This window comes from Phocoena sinus, chromosome 12 (genome assembly GCF_008692025.1).
Source record: "Phocoena sinus isolate mPhoSin1 chromosome 12, mPhoSin1.pri, whole genome shotgun sequence".
Taxonomy (NCBI): Eukaryota; Metazoa; Chordata; class Mammalia; order Artiodactyla; family Phocoenidae; genus Phocoena; species Phocoena sinus.
In genome coordinates, this window is record NC_045774.1 from 29,278,419 (window position 1) to 29,292,455 (window position 14,037).

At 45.4% G+C, this 14,037-nt stretch overlaps 1 protein-coding gene and 1 long non-coding RNA gene across 3 annotated transcripts in view; one reads left to right on the plus strand and one right to left on the minus strand.

Moving 5' to 3' along the window:
- LOC116763778 overlaps positions 1-14,037 on the plus strand; it is an 89,114-nt gene that overhangs the window by 31,753 nt on the left and 43,324 nt on the right. The gene's annotated exons all lie outside the window — the stretch shown is intronic.
- On the minus strand, positions 5,217-8,696 carry TCF21 (transcription factor 21). 2 transcript variants are annotated; one of them, XM_032651899.1, is made up of 3 exons: positions 7,966-8,696; positions 6,095-6,192; positions 5,217-5,235 (listed from the first exon to the last, which is right to left on the minus strand). In XM_032651899.1, the coding sequence occupies exons 1-2, from the start codon at positions 8,413-8,415 to the stop codon at positions 6,103-6,105; spliced, it is 540 nt and encodes a 179-aa protein (XP_032507790.1). In that variant the 5' UTR covers positions 8,416-8,696; the 3' UTR covers positions 5,217-5,235; positions 6,095-6,102. The 2 variants fall into 2 exon arrangements, with proteins under 2 accessions (XP_032507790.1, XP_032507788.1); XM_032651897.1 differs by lacking the exon at positions 5,217-5,235 and adding an exon at positions 5,629-5,957.

Below are 14,037 nucleotides of genomic sequence, written 5' to 3' on the forward strand. Positions count from 1 at the left end.
CAATGTACCCTTGTAGCTTATTTTCTACCTAATAGTTTGTACCTCTTAATCTCCTACCCCTATATTGCCCCTCTTCTCCTCCCTTTCCCCACTGGTAACCACTAGTTTGTTCTTTATATCTGTGAGTCTGCTTCTTTTATGTTATATTCACTAGTCTGTTGTATTTTTTAGATTACACATATAAGTGATATCATACAGTATTTGTCTTTCTCTGACTTATTTCACTTAGCATAATGCCCTCCAAGTCCGTCCATTTTGCTGCAAATGGTAAATTTTCATTCTTTTTATGGCTGACTAGTATTCCATTGTATATGTATACCACATCTTCTTTATCCAGTCATTTGTTGATGGGCACTTAGGTTGCTTCATATATCTTTGCCTTTTGGGTAGCATTTGCAAAGCAGTCATTATTATACCCATGTTTTCAGATGGAAGAACTTAGGTCCTAAATGGTCAAGTTTCTTGCCCAAGGATTCAGTCAAAAGCTTTTTCTGCTATACCCTCCACTAGATGTAGATCTAACCCGCACAAATGGCAACAAATTACTTGTTTATCACTACCTGGATTCATTTAAAAATAAGGATCCTTTCAGTTGTATAGTCTACATTTTATCCTATAAAGTCTCTCAAATTATCTCCACTCTTCAAAACACCTTTTAAGCTAATGATTCTGACCTAAGGGCCATATAAATTCGAAACTAATAATGTCATCTTCTACTGGGAGGGGAAAGAACAGACTTCATCTGAGTGTCAGGGGCAAGGGCAATTCAAACAACCCATCCCCAGCTGATGCCATCTGGTCCCAAGATGTCTGCTTGCTTTATTCTTTTCTCAAATATACACCCAGATTTCAACTAAGAGGTTCCGTTTCTTTCTGTTTTTTTTTTTTCCAGAAATTTTATTTTTTAAATATTTTATTTATTTATTTTGGCCACACCATCTTCGCTGTAGCACGCGGGATCTTTTAGTTGCGGCATGCGGACTCTTAGTTGTGCCGTGCATGTGGGATCTAGTTCACTGAGCAGGGATCCAACCCCGGGCCCCTGCACTGGGAGCCCGGAGTCTTACCCACTGGACCACCAGGGACGTCCTGGTTTGTTTCAATTTAACCATGGCAACAGCCCCACTGTCAATTTCTTTGCTTCACCTGCCTGCCTTGTATCTTAACTTCTTCCTTCACCATAGCCTCAGAGAATTAATGATTCACTGGCGGTTCAACATGTATTGAGGCGTCGGGCGCTAAGCTGGATGCTTGGTACAATGGATGAGATGACGTCGCCTCGAGGAGCCTGGTCTCATAACTCGAAGACATTCTCAACTGTTCTCTCTGCCCTTTCCACCCCTTTCTCCTTCCTCTGCCCTGGGAAGGGATCTGTAGCCTAGTCCTTGGGGTGGTTAATATTACCATGAATGGGCTGGAGGTGGACCAGCTGAGCCTGCCAGATAGAAAGATCAAAGGCGCCCGGAACCCCGACGCCTGGAGGAAGCCAGCCTGGCTCTCAAGAATGCCACTGGCACCGAGCGAGTTTCCTAGGGCATCGCCAGAATTTGGAGAAAAGGATGCAAAGCTAAGAAAGGAAGTTCCTCTCGCCAGCTGGCTGGAGTCTGCGCCTCTCCTTGTTGGCTGAGCAGGGTCATTACCCTAGAAGCTTCCCTGGGCGGTGTCTTTGCGCTGGGCCAGTCCGCATTGACACACGCACCCGGCTGTCTCGGAGGCGGCTCCCGGAAAGGGATGCGGACCCAAGAGGCAGTGTAGGCTGGGGCTCGAAATCGGATTCTCCATCCTTCTCCTCCCGCCCACTTCCAGAAACTTGTCTCCCGGGTAGAAAAGCCTCAGAGGAGCCGTTCCCCACTCCGCCCCCTGGCTCGGCGCCCTTTCCTGCCCGAGGGCCCCACCCGGCGCTTGCCACGTTCTCCCTACCAGCTCGCGACCCTGCACCTCAACCCCAGGCTGCCTTCCACCAGCCGGAAGCACAGGGCCCCAGCCCAGAGCGAACCCTCATACTCCCCCTGGAGTGAAGGGGCAAGCTTTGCTGACCTGGATTGCACCGCGGGGACCCTCTGCGCAACCGAGAAGTTGTAGAGGGCACGAGTCCCGCGCGCTCGGATTTCTCTCCCCCTTAGGGGTCGCAACGGAGCCAACAGCAGCCGGGCCCTAATCCATCCAGGCCTTTAATCCATCACCTGAAATCTCTTTGAGAGCTCAAGACGAACGCGCACACACATCCATACACCGGGGTTGCACATATCTTTTATTAATATTTTCTGAGGACGAGTGGTTTGATGTCTTGATCGGCATTTAAGCGTTAAGAATACACTGCATGCCACCGTGGAGCGAGTAGAAATGTAAATGAAACTGGAGCCCAGAACATGCAGCCTCTTAAGAAAAAGTAATTCCCAAATATTTTCTTTCTCTCCGCTTCAACGTCTTTTGTTTCTTTAATGAGACAGATCCCCAAACAGTGATTCTGAGTGTGGTTTCCTGACCAGTAGCCTCAGCATCTTTTGGGAACTTGTTAGAAGTAGAAATTCTGGGGCCTCACCTCCACCTCACACCTCTGGAATCTGGAACTCGATGGATGGAGCCCAACTTTCTACTTCCAGGAGCTGTCCAGGTGATTCCCATACACACCCAGGAATCACTGGCTCAAAAGCCTCCCTGGTCAGTGTTTCCCACTGATCACTAAATATAACTAGCAGGTACCAACCTTGTTTACCACTTATCTGTTTAGAAAGAAGTCTGACGTGACAGTGGGGAAGACTGCTGGAAGCACAGTGAGTTGCCTATAAGAAGTCTTAGAAGCAATCAGAAGGGGGAGAGAGAGAGAGAGAGAGAGAAAAGGGAGGAGAAGGGATTTCCCCAGCTTCAGTCCACTTTCATTATCTGTCTCCTCCTCCTGAGAACTCACAGACATGCTTATTTGAAACATGTCATTTTCCTTCCAGCCTTCTACAACCTGCTTTGGTTGTTCTCCTTCTAGAGTATCTTAGAAAGCACCTTCTAAGATATTTTTTATAACTGAGAGGTCACACCTCCCTCACCCCTAACTATCTGGCTTGTGGTAAAGGGGGTCCCCCACTCCTTCCGATACCGCTTGCCTCCTTTAAAATTGAGACATGCCAAGTACCTGTGCTGGCACGGTAGGCTCAAAGTCACACCCCGCTGGGACAGGCTTGAGAAGAGCACCAGACATTGGGACGTAGGGCATGGTGGGTGCAGGAGGACTGACGACCTGGCAGAAGAGAAGGGTCCATGGGAAGGAGAGATGTTTAGACTGTGGATGTGTGTGTGGAGGGGGGTGGTCCTGCGCCAGGGCTAGTGGTAGCCACAACCCTGTCATTCCCACCATGTTGCTTGCTCCTTTCCGTGGACAACCTTTGGGTCCCCTAGTGTGCCCAGGCTCAAAGGCTGAGACCCCTGTGCTCAGGGTTTCCAGACAGCCAGGCACCAGTGTAGCCCGTCTATTTGCTGGTCCCACTCCCTATCTTTGTTCTCTGAATTTTTCTGGACTCTGGATTTCTAGGAAATCGTCACATTGGTATAAAGCTCTAGACAAAATGGGAGAACATCGAGGAGGGGTAAAGGGTTTTGTGTGTGTGTGTGTGTGTGTGTGTGTGTGTGTGTGTGAGAGAGAGAGAGAGAGAGAGAAGTTGTAACCTTCAACATTGCATTGAAGGGGTGTGTTGGTTCCTGCAGTAAAAAGACCCTCGCTTGTGCATGCTCTCGAGCTTCCTGCCTGAGTACTTTCAGGTCTGGTCGGGTCTAGTATAGGCAGCTCACCGCCAGCCACTTAGTACAAGTGACGAATATGTGCACGGATCTTTTCCACCGCAAAGCAGTTGCAAAACTATAACTTCATTTGAGCACCACTAAGGCTTTGTGAGGTGAAAGAGGAAACGTATGAGTACGATTATTATTATCATTATAATCACGTTTATCCCCACTTTTGGAGATGAGAGAACTGAGAATCCAAACGCTTTCAGGAAAGAACTGGACGCAAAATTAGGGCTTAACTTGCGTGTCCCGCGTGCACAGCTTCAGGCCTCATGCTGAAAGCACAGACTGCAAGTTGTCGGAGGGAGGCATGAGGACTTTTTTAACAAATTGTTTTGCGGTTGGGGGTCGTCAAAGAATGAGCAAGCAGGAATTCCTTCTCTAGGGGCCGCCTGTGCAGAGTGCTCAGAATTTTGAGTACTTATTGTAAAAATGTGAGTGGGAGCTTGGAAAATTTGCTGAATGTGAAACGCAGACAACTGAATCACGTTGGGACGCACCTCTGACTTGAACTCTGGATCGGTGAGGTGAGGGTAGACGGTCCATCCCTCTGGTAGAAGCGAATTTGGGAAAGGTGGAGGTGGCCAGAGCTTAAAAGGCTCTCTTGAGGGTCAAGTCCGGGTAGGGGGTTAAGGGGCTGGGAGGGAAGCCTGACACCCTGAGAGGTCCTCCGACGTGCGAATGACAGCTACGTGGATGAAGAGTCACCCGCGTTCCCAGCGCTTGGAGAATGGAGATGTGGACTTGGTAACGTGGTAACTGTCTCTGGCAGAGAACATCCCTCCTGGCACAGCGGTTCCCCGGGTCAAGAGCATCGCCGGCTCCTTCCCTGCTGTCCAGGCTGAGGGCTCCACCCCCTAAGCGGCCTTTGGTGTTGGTTGAAGGTAAGTGCAAGAGCGGGGGAGCCCTTACTCAAGGTACCTAACTGAGCCGAGAAAAAGGAAAAAAAAAAAAAAAAAATCCAAAAGAAAGAGCAAATGAAGCGGAAGTTTCAAGGCCCTCTGCGAGGAATAACAGTATAAATAACCGAAGACGTCTTGTAAACACTGCGGTCATAACCCCGAACATTAAACAGCCCCGGTGGCATCTGGCGCATCGGCCGCCGCTGGCTGCGCTGGGGCAGAGAGGGAACCCGGTCCCAGGCTCCTCGGACGCGCCTCTCTGTTTATCTCAACTTAATCTTCCCCAACGAGCTGTTCCGTAGCCTGGAAGATGTTTAAATTAAAACCCAATCCACCGGAAGTCGTGGAGAGGAGCTGAACGCGCTGGCTAATGTAACCGAAATGCAGGCATGCGTTGTTATAAGTAATCATCAATTATTAATAAGAAATATAAAATACACGTTGCAGCCCTTTGAAAATCGTAAAACACATTCCAAAGGTATGGCATTTATGTTCTTCATCGCTCCCAGTATTTCTTCACTGTTTTGCAGCTATGGGTTGCTTGGGTTCATGTACGCACCTGGAAAGTTATAGAATGTGGAGTTTACCTTCCTGCTCGTGTTAGCAATTAAACTGTGGAATAACTGAAAATCAGATTTTTCTTTTCTGGTGTGTTTTTCTCTTGAATTGTGTAACTGTTAATAACTTTAATCCTTCCCTTTCTTTGTTTACAGTTAATTGTTTCTAGTTGTCTGAAAAGTAACGTGCAAACTTGAGGGACTAGTTTCTTTTTGAGGTTTCAGTACAAAATATGATCTGCACCTTCACAGTGGAAATCATATTTAATCATTGTCTATCTCTAGAAGTTTGGATTGAGACTCAAAAGAACCACTTTTATTATATAGCTCCCCCATAGTTCCCCATCTTTCTATTCCAAATATATATTTTAAAAAATCACACCAAATGTCAGGGCTTTTAGCAATATAAAGAAAGATTTATTTTTGAAAGTAGCAAAACTTGTTTGAAAAAAATATATATCTTTAAGTGAATTACTTTATAAATGTGACTGTCAAAGTCAGCTATTCTATGATCTACATTTTACAACATATTGTACAAAAGATACACATTGATAGGCTCTTATTATCTATTTATATATTTATAATTACATATTGCACTTGGACCAGCAAGGCTCGCAGAGTCATTCACGGTAGAAGTTAATAAAGTTAAATAGATGGGAATCGTTGTAAGTACAATTGATGTCCTCTGGTTTGGAAACGAATCTCCTCGTCGCTGTAAAGTGTTCTCGAGGGGTGGGAAAGGGAGAGGAGAGTTGCAAGGGGGAAGAAGAGACAGAGAGCAGGGAGGGCAAGGGTCGCCTTCCCGGGGCCCGCTCCCCCCCACCCCCCCGCCCCGGGAGCGCGCCTTTCCCAGACTCGCACCTCCAAGGTCAGGACGCCGTGGTTCCACATAAGCGGCTTGCGGTCACCACTTCTTTCAGGTCACTCTCGGGTTTCCCGGCCACCATAAAGGGCCACGTCTGCAGGAGAGAAGAGGGTGGAGGAGGTAAGTGGCCATGGAGGAGGGGTGGGATGAGGCGGGAGCCCGAGACCAAAGGAAAGGGCGCCCAAAGGAAAGGGCGCGGTGGGGGGCAGGCAGTGAGTTGGAGAGGCCCGTTATCTCTGCAGTTTTCCCGGTGACCTAGTGCGCCCTGTGGCTGGGTACAGCAGAAAGCAGCGTTGGCGCCAAGCCACAGCTCGAGGTGGTAGAGCAAAGAGGGGCTCGCCCTGGGTTTGAAGTGAAACCCAAGAGAGGAGACCCTTGGAAAGCCCAAAGTGGCTCCTGCCCTGCCACAGCCCGGAGGCAGATGCTAGGGTGGACCGGAGCAGGGAAGCCGAGAAGGACCTCGCGCCACTGGGCGCCGGGTTCAAGGTGAAGCGCCCTGCTGGCCCTCTTCAGACGTGCTGGTCAGGCTTCCCAGCCCTCTCTCTTTCACCCCCATGGATTTCCCTACTTCTATCTTTAGTTTCCTCCATCACAAACGCCGGTTTTAACCACAGTTTCTAAATTAATCTCCAGCTCTTAAAAACAAATAATGTTAATAAAAGAATATAGCCGTGTGTTTTCACATTGTGTTCCTACTGGGCTGAGCAAGCATAGCTTTCTCTTCCCTTCTCCGTTCTGTGTATAATAAAGCTCCCTTAAGTTTCTTAGTCAAAGATGAAGGCAGCAGCAGTTGTAAATGAAGGCACTGCTTTCATTTTCGTTCCAGATTTTAAAAAGCTGTTTCCTCATTCAAAAACCCTGACTTTTAATTAGAAGGAAAAATATTTTTCACAGCAAAATGTGGTTTTGCATCGCCCCCCAATTCCTGAAACAAATTCAGAGAGAAGACAATTCAAACCTTCAAACCTCTCTCTCTAGTGCCCACCGATAAGAAGACTTTTAAGAGGAAAACCTCTCCTTCTTATCATATATAAACAGAGGTGGTAGTTAGTTTTTGTTTTTCTTTAGCCCCTGGAAGGTTTAAAATTAAATCAAACGAAAAAGGAATTAAAATATAGTTCTTAAACAGTAAAATGCGGTTGAGAAAAATATTAGACTCAATGAGCATTATTCTTTAAGATAAAAAGTATCATGTTCTTAAACTTGAAGGAGAGTGACCTATTTTAATATTATTTATTACACTAATACTCGTGATAATGTTCTGATTATGCTGGTATTTGCTAGAAATTCTGAGATTCGAGAATGTTAATCCATCTGTAGGAGAAGTGCAGAATATTTAAATAGTTGGGGACTTATGTGACAATTATGGGGGGGCATGATGTGTCCATATGTAAAGGTTCTACATATCCTTGGGAAAGAAACAGAGTTGGCTGTTCTTATTTACAGGAATTAGAGGGGGCGGGGAATCAAGTTCTACTCTTCAGCTGAAAGAATAAAAGGATTACTAAAATGCCGCCTCAGCGCGCAGCATCTTGTCCGTGTTCGCTGTCCCGCACCGGCCCTGAAGGCGCTGGCGCGAGTGCGGAGGGATCCCTCCTCTTTGCCAGCTCGATACGCCGGCAAACTCCTAATTGGGCTGCCACGTCAAATACTCGCATAAATCACCGCGTTCCCGCGGCTTGGAAGGCAGCGAGTGAGGGCCGTGTGGGGATCGCCTGCACCGGTTCCCTAGAGACGCTGGCTGGCGGTGACTAAGATGCGCGGCTCCCAGGCTGGTGCGCACCCTCTCACCGGGGACCCACTGCAGCCGCGCTGGGTCGCCCCCGCCCCCCTCCCCGGGACGCCGCCGCCGCACTGGAGAACTTACCAGGTTGACCGGGTGAATATAACCGTTCTCGTACTTGTCGTTGGCCAGGATCTGCCTCAAGTGGGCGATGTAGCTGGACGCCAGCCTAAGCGTGTCCAGCTTGGAGAGCTTGGTGTCCGGGGGCACCCAGGGCAGCGTGGTCTTGAGCCTGGAGAAGGCCTTGCTCAACACCCGCATCCGGGCCCGCTCGCGCGCGTTGGCCGCATTGCGCTGGACCTGCTTCCCTTCCTGGCTGACCCCGCTCAAGGGGCTCTTCTTGGTGGGAGCCTTCCTCCTCTTGCCCAGGCCGCCGCGGCCCTTCTGGGGAGAGCCTGTCTCGCAGTTGGAGCTCTCCTCGGTGCTCTCGTTGGAAGTCACAAACTCCTTGTTCGAGTCCATTTTCAGCCCATCGCAGTCCAGCATCTCCACCTCTTGAAGGTCGTCCACATCGCTGAGGGAGCCGGTGGACATGTTTGGGGGAGAGGATGAGAGAGACAGGGAAGGGAGAGAGGAGAAAGGGAAGAGAGGAGAGAGACCCCGAAACCAATGGACCCCCTGAACGTGGAGTGTGGGGCAGCCACCTCGGCTTGGGAGCCGGGAGTTGCGGGTCCGGTTGGGTCTCACACCCCTTTCCCCTTCGCAGAGTCTTGAGAAGGAGCCGCGAGGGCTTCTGCGGGCAGGAAGCCGACGCTCTGTTTCCCCACCCCCGGAGTCGTGGCCGTAGAGGAGTGTGAGAGAGCGCTGAGGAATTTGGTGGACACTAGGAATTTATCTGGGGAATAGAGGCGGATCCTTGCAGCCCAGGGGAGGGGCCTGCCAGGCCCCAGCAACTCTCTTAGACCCCTTTCACAACCGGAGGGAAACACGCACAGCCCCTGATTTCCAGCCTTTAATGTGAATCAACTCCATTGCAGGACGCAAATACCAGTCACCTTCTCCTACTCTTGGCCGGTCTGGGGAGGAGCGGGCCCTACTGAAGCTCCTTCTCCTGGGGCGGCCCATCTCCTAAGGCCCGCTTTCCTTCTTAACAGGTCATAGCTGCCTGAAACTGAGAACTTTAGGAAAACGACCACATCCTTTTGCTCTTTCTGGGCCTTCCACCCACAAATCTCACTAGCATCCTCTGGCTCCCCGCTTCCCCCCAGAAAATACCAATTAAAATGCAGGCAGGGATCAACCACCTCCTGCCAACACCCTATAAGACTCTGTGGCTTTTCCAAGATATCTTCACACCTTAACTCTGGTGAATTAAGACAATAAGTGCTTTCTAGGATCATTAGGGTGATGACAGAGAAAGTACCAAAAAATCCATCTACACCTGGTCACTTTAAAGATATCGAGGAACTTGCCGGTGTGTACACGAACAGACATGACCATTGCACACCCACGCACAACCACACACAGTTTAGGGGGAGTGGAGGAAATGAGATAGAGTAATACTAGTGTGTGGAAAACATTTTGTTAGTCGATAATCTTTTCTTAGTGAAACTAAAACCTATAACCTTTTCTTAATGAAATTAAAACTTTCCCCTAATTTCTTTCTAGAAATGCAGTTAATATTGTCTTAAGAATGTTAGTTGCTCTCAGACATCACCTTGTCCGGGACTTCTGGTTTCCTCCCTCCCAGTGCTGCCTGCTGCCTTCGCCTTCTCCTTACATCCTCTTGGCTACCAGGGTTCTGCATGTAAAGCTGACATTACAAAACATTAAGCAAAATGTCCTGTTCAGAAGGTTCTTTTTTCCATCTCTAACTCCAGCCCCGACCATCTTTCCTGGAGAAGAAGAAAATCTGGGGAGTAAGTAGAAAAGCAAAGGGAACCAGAAACCAAGGGATTGAATGACATCGATGAAATGAAATCAGAGAGACAGAATGCATGAATCTTTCTTTCTCCGGGTTTATTTCCTTGAAATTAAGGATTGACAATGAGGGGCTAGAGCAAAATGCAAGAGCGGATTCTGAGCTTTTGGCTCGGAATCTGCACCCCTCTCCTACATTAAGATACCATATCTCTAATCCTGGGCTCAGCTGGGAATTCACTAACCTCTAACATTTTGTTTTGTTAGCAGGGTCTTGTTTGCTTTCCCCCTATGCTGTAAACTAAACAGATTGTCAGCAAATCAGTCTTTATTAATGAATTAGTGAGACCCCCCCGGCCCCCATAATATCTTTGCCCAGGATCCAAAATTTGTTAATCACCGGTGTAGAGATTTATGGGCTCTCTTATTTTCTGTTGTTTGTGCAGGTGGAGATTTAAATGACCATATCCACTACCAAGATTTATTGTGAGAGTGATTGATGTTATAAACCAGGAAAAGGACTCTTCACACAGCAGGGATGATAGAAATATCAAGTTGAAGTTGCCTTTGTCCTCATGCACAAATGACCCAGCACTACAACACAGAAAGTATAATAATTTAATCTGAGATTCAAGACAGCATTAAGAGAACACCCAACAGGCCCGTTAAATGTTTCCCCTCTGATTCCCAAATTAGTTTTCTTTGATTTTCCCTCCCTTTTCTCAGTCTTGGTAAGACATGAAAGTTTAAGTTATTTTTAGACTCAAAGAGCTATGTGAAAGTGGGCATTGGCCAATACTTTGTGAAACGTGTGTGTGTGTGTGTGTGTGTGTGTGTGTGTGTGTGTGTGTGTGTGTAGCTACTGAGATATCTGCGGAATAACCACAGGTAATTTATTTATTTGGGCTCTGGAATGGGATGATAATTAAGAACCAGAACTATGGCCTTACCACATACCAGGCTAGTAAGCTAGGAAGATCTTGCTTAGAGTACTTTTCTTACTGGAGGGAGAAGGTCTGATTTTCTGCTACCCTTCAGTTGGTAAGCTGCTGAGGCTGTTTGGGGGTTAGTAACAATCATAGTAATATATACATCCGAATAGATTTCTGCTCTCTGATTTTTCTAAGGTTTGAAACTTAAAAACAGCAATTTCTGGAAAGGAGCAAAACTAGCTTCATGCCACAAGCTGCTTTTTGTGCCTAGCAATGAGTATTATTTTTTAGATAAGTAAGAATTAAATCCACTTATCCTGCAGTGATACAGTTAGTCTGAGAAGGGCTAGTGGGTTGATAATGAACTTGGGGTATTTGTAAAAACCCTCTAAGCGATAGCTACCTGTTCGGGAGCAAGCTATGAAGAAGGCTGTTATTTAGGTACCTGGTGTGCAGTCTTGAAGACAGTAGATTAAGATGAATAATACTTTTTCCTCTTGACATTTTGTGTCTACCCTACTAATAATCACTTAGGGACAGATGGGTGGGGGAAATGACTTATTGTTGGATTCTACTGAGAAAATCAGTTAAGCTGTAACTTAAGCTGTGCCAGATTCTCCCAAAATATAAACTATAATTCTGTGAGAAGAGAAGCATTTTTGAGAAACTGTATTAACTCTTTCAATAACAAGAGAAATCCTTTGAACATTACAGTTTCAAAGAACTAAGTAGAAAACTAGTGGTGTGAGAGCATGAGGTAGTTACTAAAAGCTCTTACCTTACTTTTAAGAGAGAATTTATGCCTCAGCGACATCTGGCCAATTTGTTGCACACTTCTAACAATTTGTTCTGCAAGAAAGGCTATCTTTGAAAGATTTCAATGCTAAGGAAGATTTATCTCCAAAAGTAGTAAAATGAAGATTAGGCATGGAATGTATCCTTGAACGTAAATCCTCGTTTATCAACTGATAAATTTTCAGGAAGTTCAAATTTGATTCAGTTGCACTTGGATGGGATAATTTGCTTCCTTTTTTATGAGAAGAGAAACATCAGGGCTTCTTTTGAACTGACTTCATCTACCATCATCCCATTCTCTTTCCCAGGGGGCAGGGAAATATGTCTTTAAACTCGAATTTTAGTCCTTTTCTCATACTCCCTACTAGTTGGCCAGGAGGCACACAGGCTGGCAAACTGGCGAAACTGCCAATTCTATCTTTCTTTCTTTGCTTTTCATTAACACCTCCAAATGTGTTATCCTCTTTGTTTGATGGTAACCAACACCACTTCAACGATGTGCTGACCTTCTATGCAAATCGACACCTCTTTCTCCATTGGACATAATTGCCACTGTATCCTTTGCTGCTAATTGATTATTTTCCATCTTCAGCTTATAAGACTATTGAAATTTGACTGTATTTTGTTAAATTTTAACTTATTTTGTCAGGTGAGCATTATCTCCCCTTACTGATTTCAAATTATAATGATGCTGGCCTGTTATATTTTGGCAGCCAAAGTGAATACAGCACCAGTGAGTGAGATTGGTGGCTATGTAAGGACATCAGTGATGGTGATGCTATTATCTTTACCTGACACCCTTTAAAAAAATTTATTTTATTGACATATAGTTGATTTATAATGTTGTGTTAATTTCTGCTGTAAAGCAAAGTGATTCGGTTATACATATACCGTATGTACATTCTTTTTCATATTCTTTTCCTACGGGGCACCATTTATGATCAGTATTCAGAAGTCCTCTTGGTGTTCACCTTACTGTCCCCCTCCTTTTCATTTAATTCAATGAATTGTAGATCCAGTGCTACAGCACTAAAATTTAAAGCTGGCAGACAGCAACAATAAAGTCCAAAGAAAGACTCATTATGGTTTTCAGATCCAAGAGTTAACCTTGCAGCCCACATGCTCCAAAATGTAACTCTGAAAGCAACAAAGCCTGTGTACGTGAAAGACAGAGTTTACCTTAAGGGGCAAGTGAGCTGAAAGAAACTCAGGCAGATAGTGAGAAGTGAAATTTTTACAAATCGAGTTTGTGTCATCCTAAGTCTTCTAACACTAGCATATTTTATTAGACCTGCTCAATATTAGGAGAGAAGAGAGAAGAAACTGAACAACACTCCTGTCAGGTGCCATGTGAGGTTCTGTGCCTCCATTCTCCCATTTTATGTAGAATCTCTCTTTTCTGTTGTCACCACTAAATAAAGAGCTGCTATATGAAATAGAAATCTTTTTTTTAAAGTTATATTTGCAATTTTTAGTTGATTAACAATGTTTCAGGTGTACAGCAAGTATATATCTCTTTTCCAGATTATTTTCCATTACAGGTTATATAAGGTTATTATAGGGCATTACAAGATATTGAATATAGATAGTTCCCTGTGCTATACAGCAGGTCCTTGTTGCTTATTTATTTTATATATAGTAGTGTGTATCTGTTAATTCCAAATTCCCAATTTATCCCTCCCCACCCTTCCCCCTTTGGTAACCATAAGTTTGATTTCTATGTCTGTGAGTCTATGAAATGGAAATCCTAGTAGAATGTGTGCCAGAGGCTTTCCACCCGTAACAATGAAGTTTTAGAAAAACTTGCTTGAGTGATGACTTTTCTGTGTCTTAGTGTAAAGCCTGAGCAAAACCTCCCAAGTTTTCCTAAAAATAATAAATTTTATGGATTATTTGAAAGATGCCTATAAAGCATTTTATGTTAAATATGGCTTATTGATGGCAATAAAACAAAGAGGCCAACTTACTGTCAGGCCCCTTCCTATCAGGTTAGGATAAGATGGGCAAAAAATAAAATCACAGCTTCTTTCTGGTGATGATCTGCTTGTAATTACATCCTTGTGGCAGGTGCTTTGAGCCTCAAGGAACCAAAAATCATGAGTCATGGAGTTTAGATCCTAGGACCATCAAGAAAGTACTTAGGATGTGACTCCTGACCTCATGAGCATAAAATATGTCCAGGTAATGTAGTATTTTAAAATAGAACTCCAAAGTGATAGACTCTTAGAATTGGAAGGGGCTGAGAATCAAGAAGGCCCCTAAGTGGTCAAGAATTCTGTGCAGGCTCACATAAGTGGTCAGCTACAGTATTGCCACTTGAACCTGTGTCCTGATTTGCCTAGTAATGCTCCTTCCACTAAGCTAGATTGCTTTGAATTGCTTTTCCTGTTTGAATAATAATAAGAAATGGGTGAGAAAACTTATATTCTATCATCCCCTATTTAGTAACAAGAATCTGTAGCAACTGAACCCCAAAATGAGAAATACTCGAGCCGTCCTGGGGTATAATGATTTGAACTCTGTCTAAGGGGTTAAAGTAATGTAAGTTCCAAAGTGGCCTTGTTAAAAT

Bases quoted from the DNA above. Each gene is read 5' to 3' on its own strand.
- TCF21 (XM_032651899.1), bottom strand. From the start codon at position 8,415: ATGTCCACCGGCTCCCTCAGCGATGTGGACGACCTTCAAGAGGTGGAG. The intron at 6,193-7,965 runs GTAAGTTCTCCA...TCTCTCCTGCAG, and splicing joins ATATTCACCCGGTCAACCTG to ACGTGGCCCTTTATGGTGGC.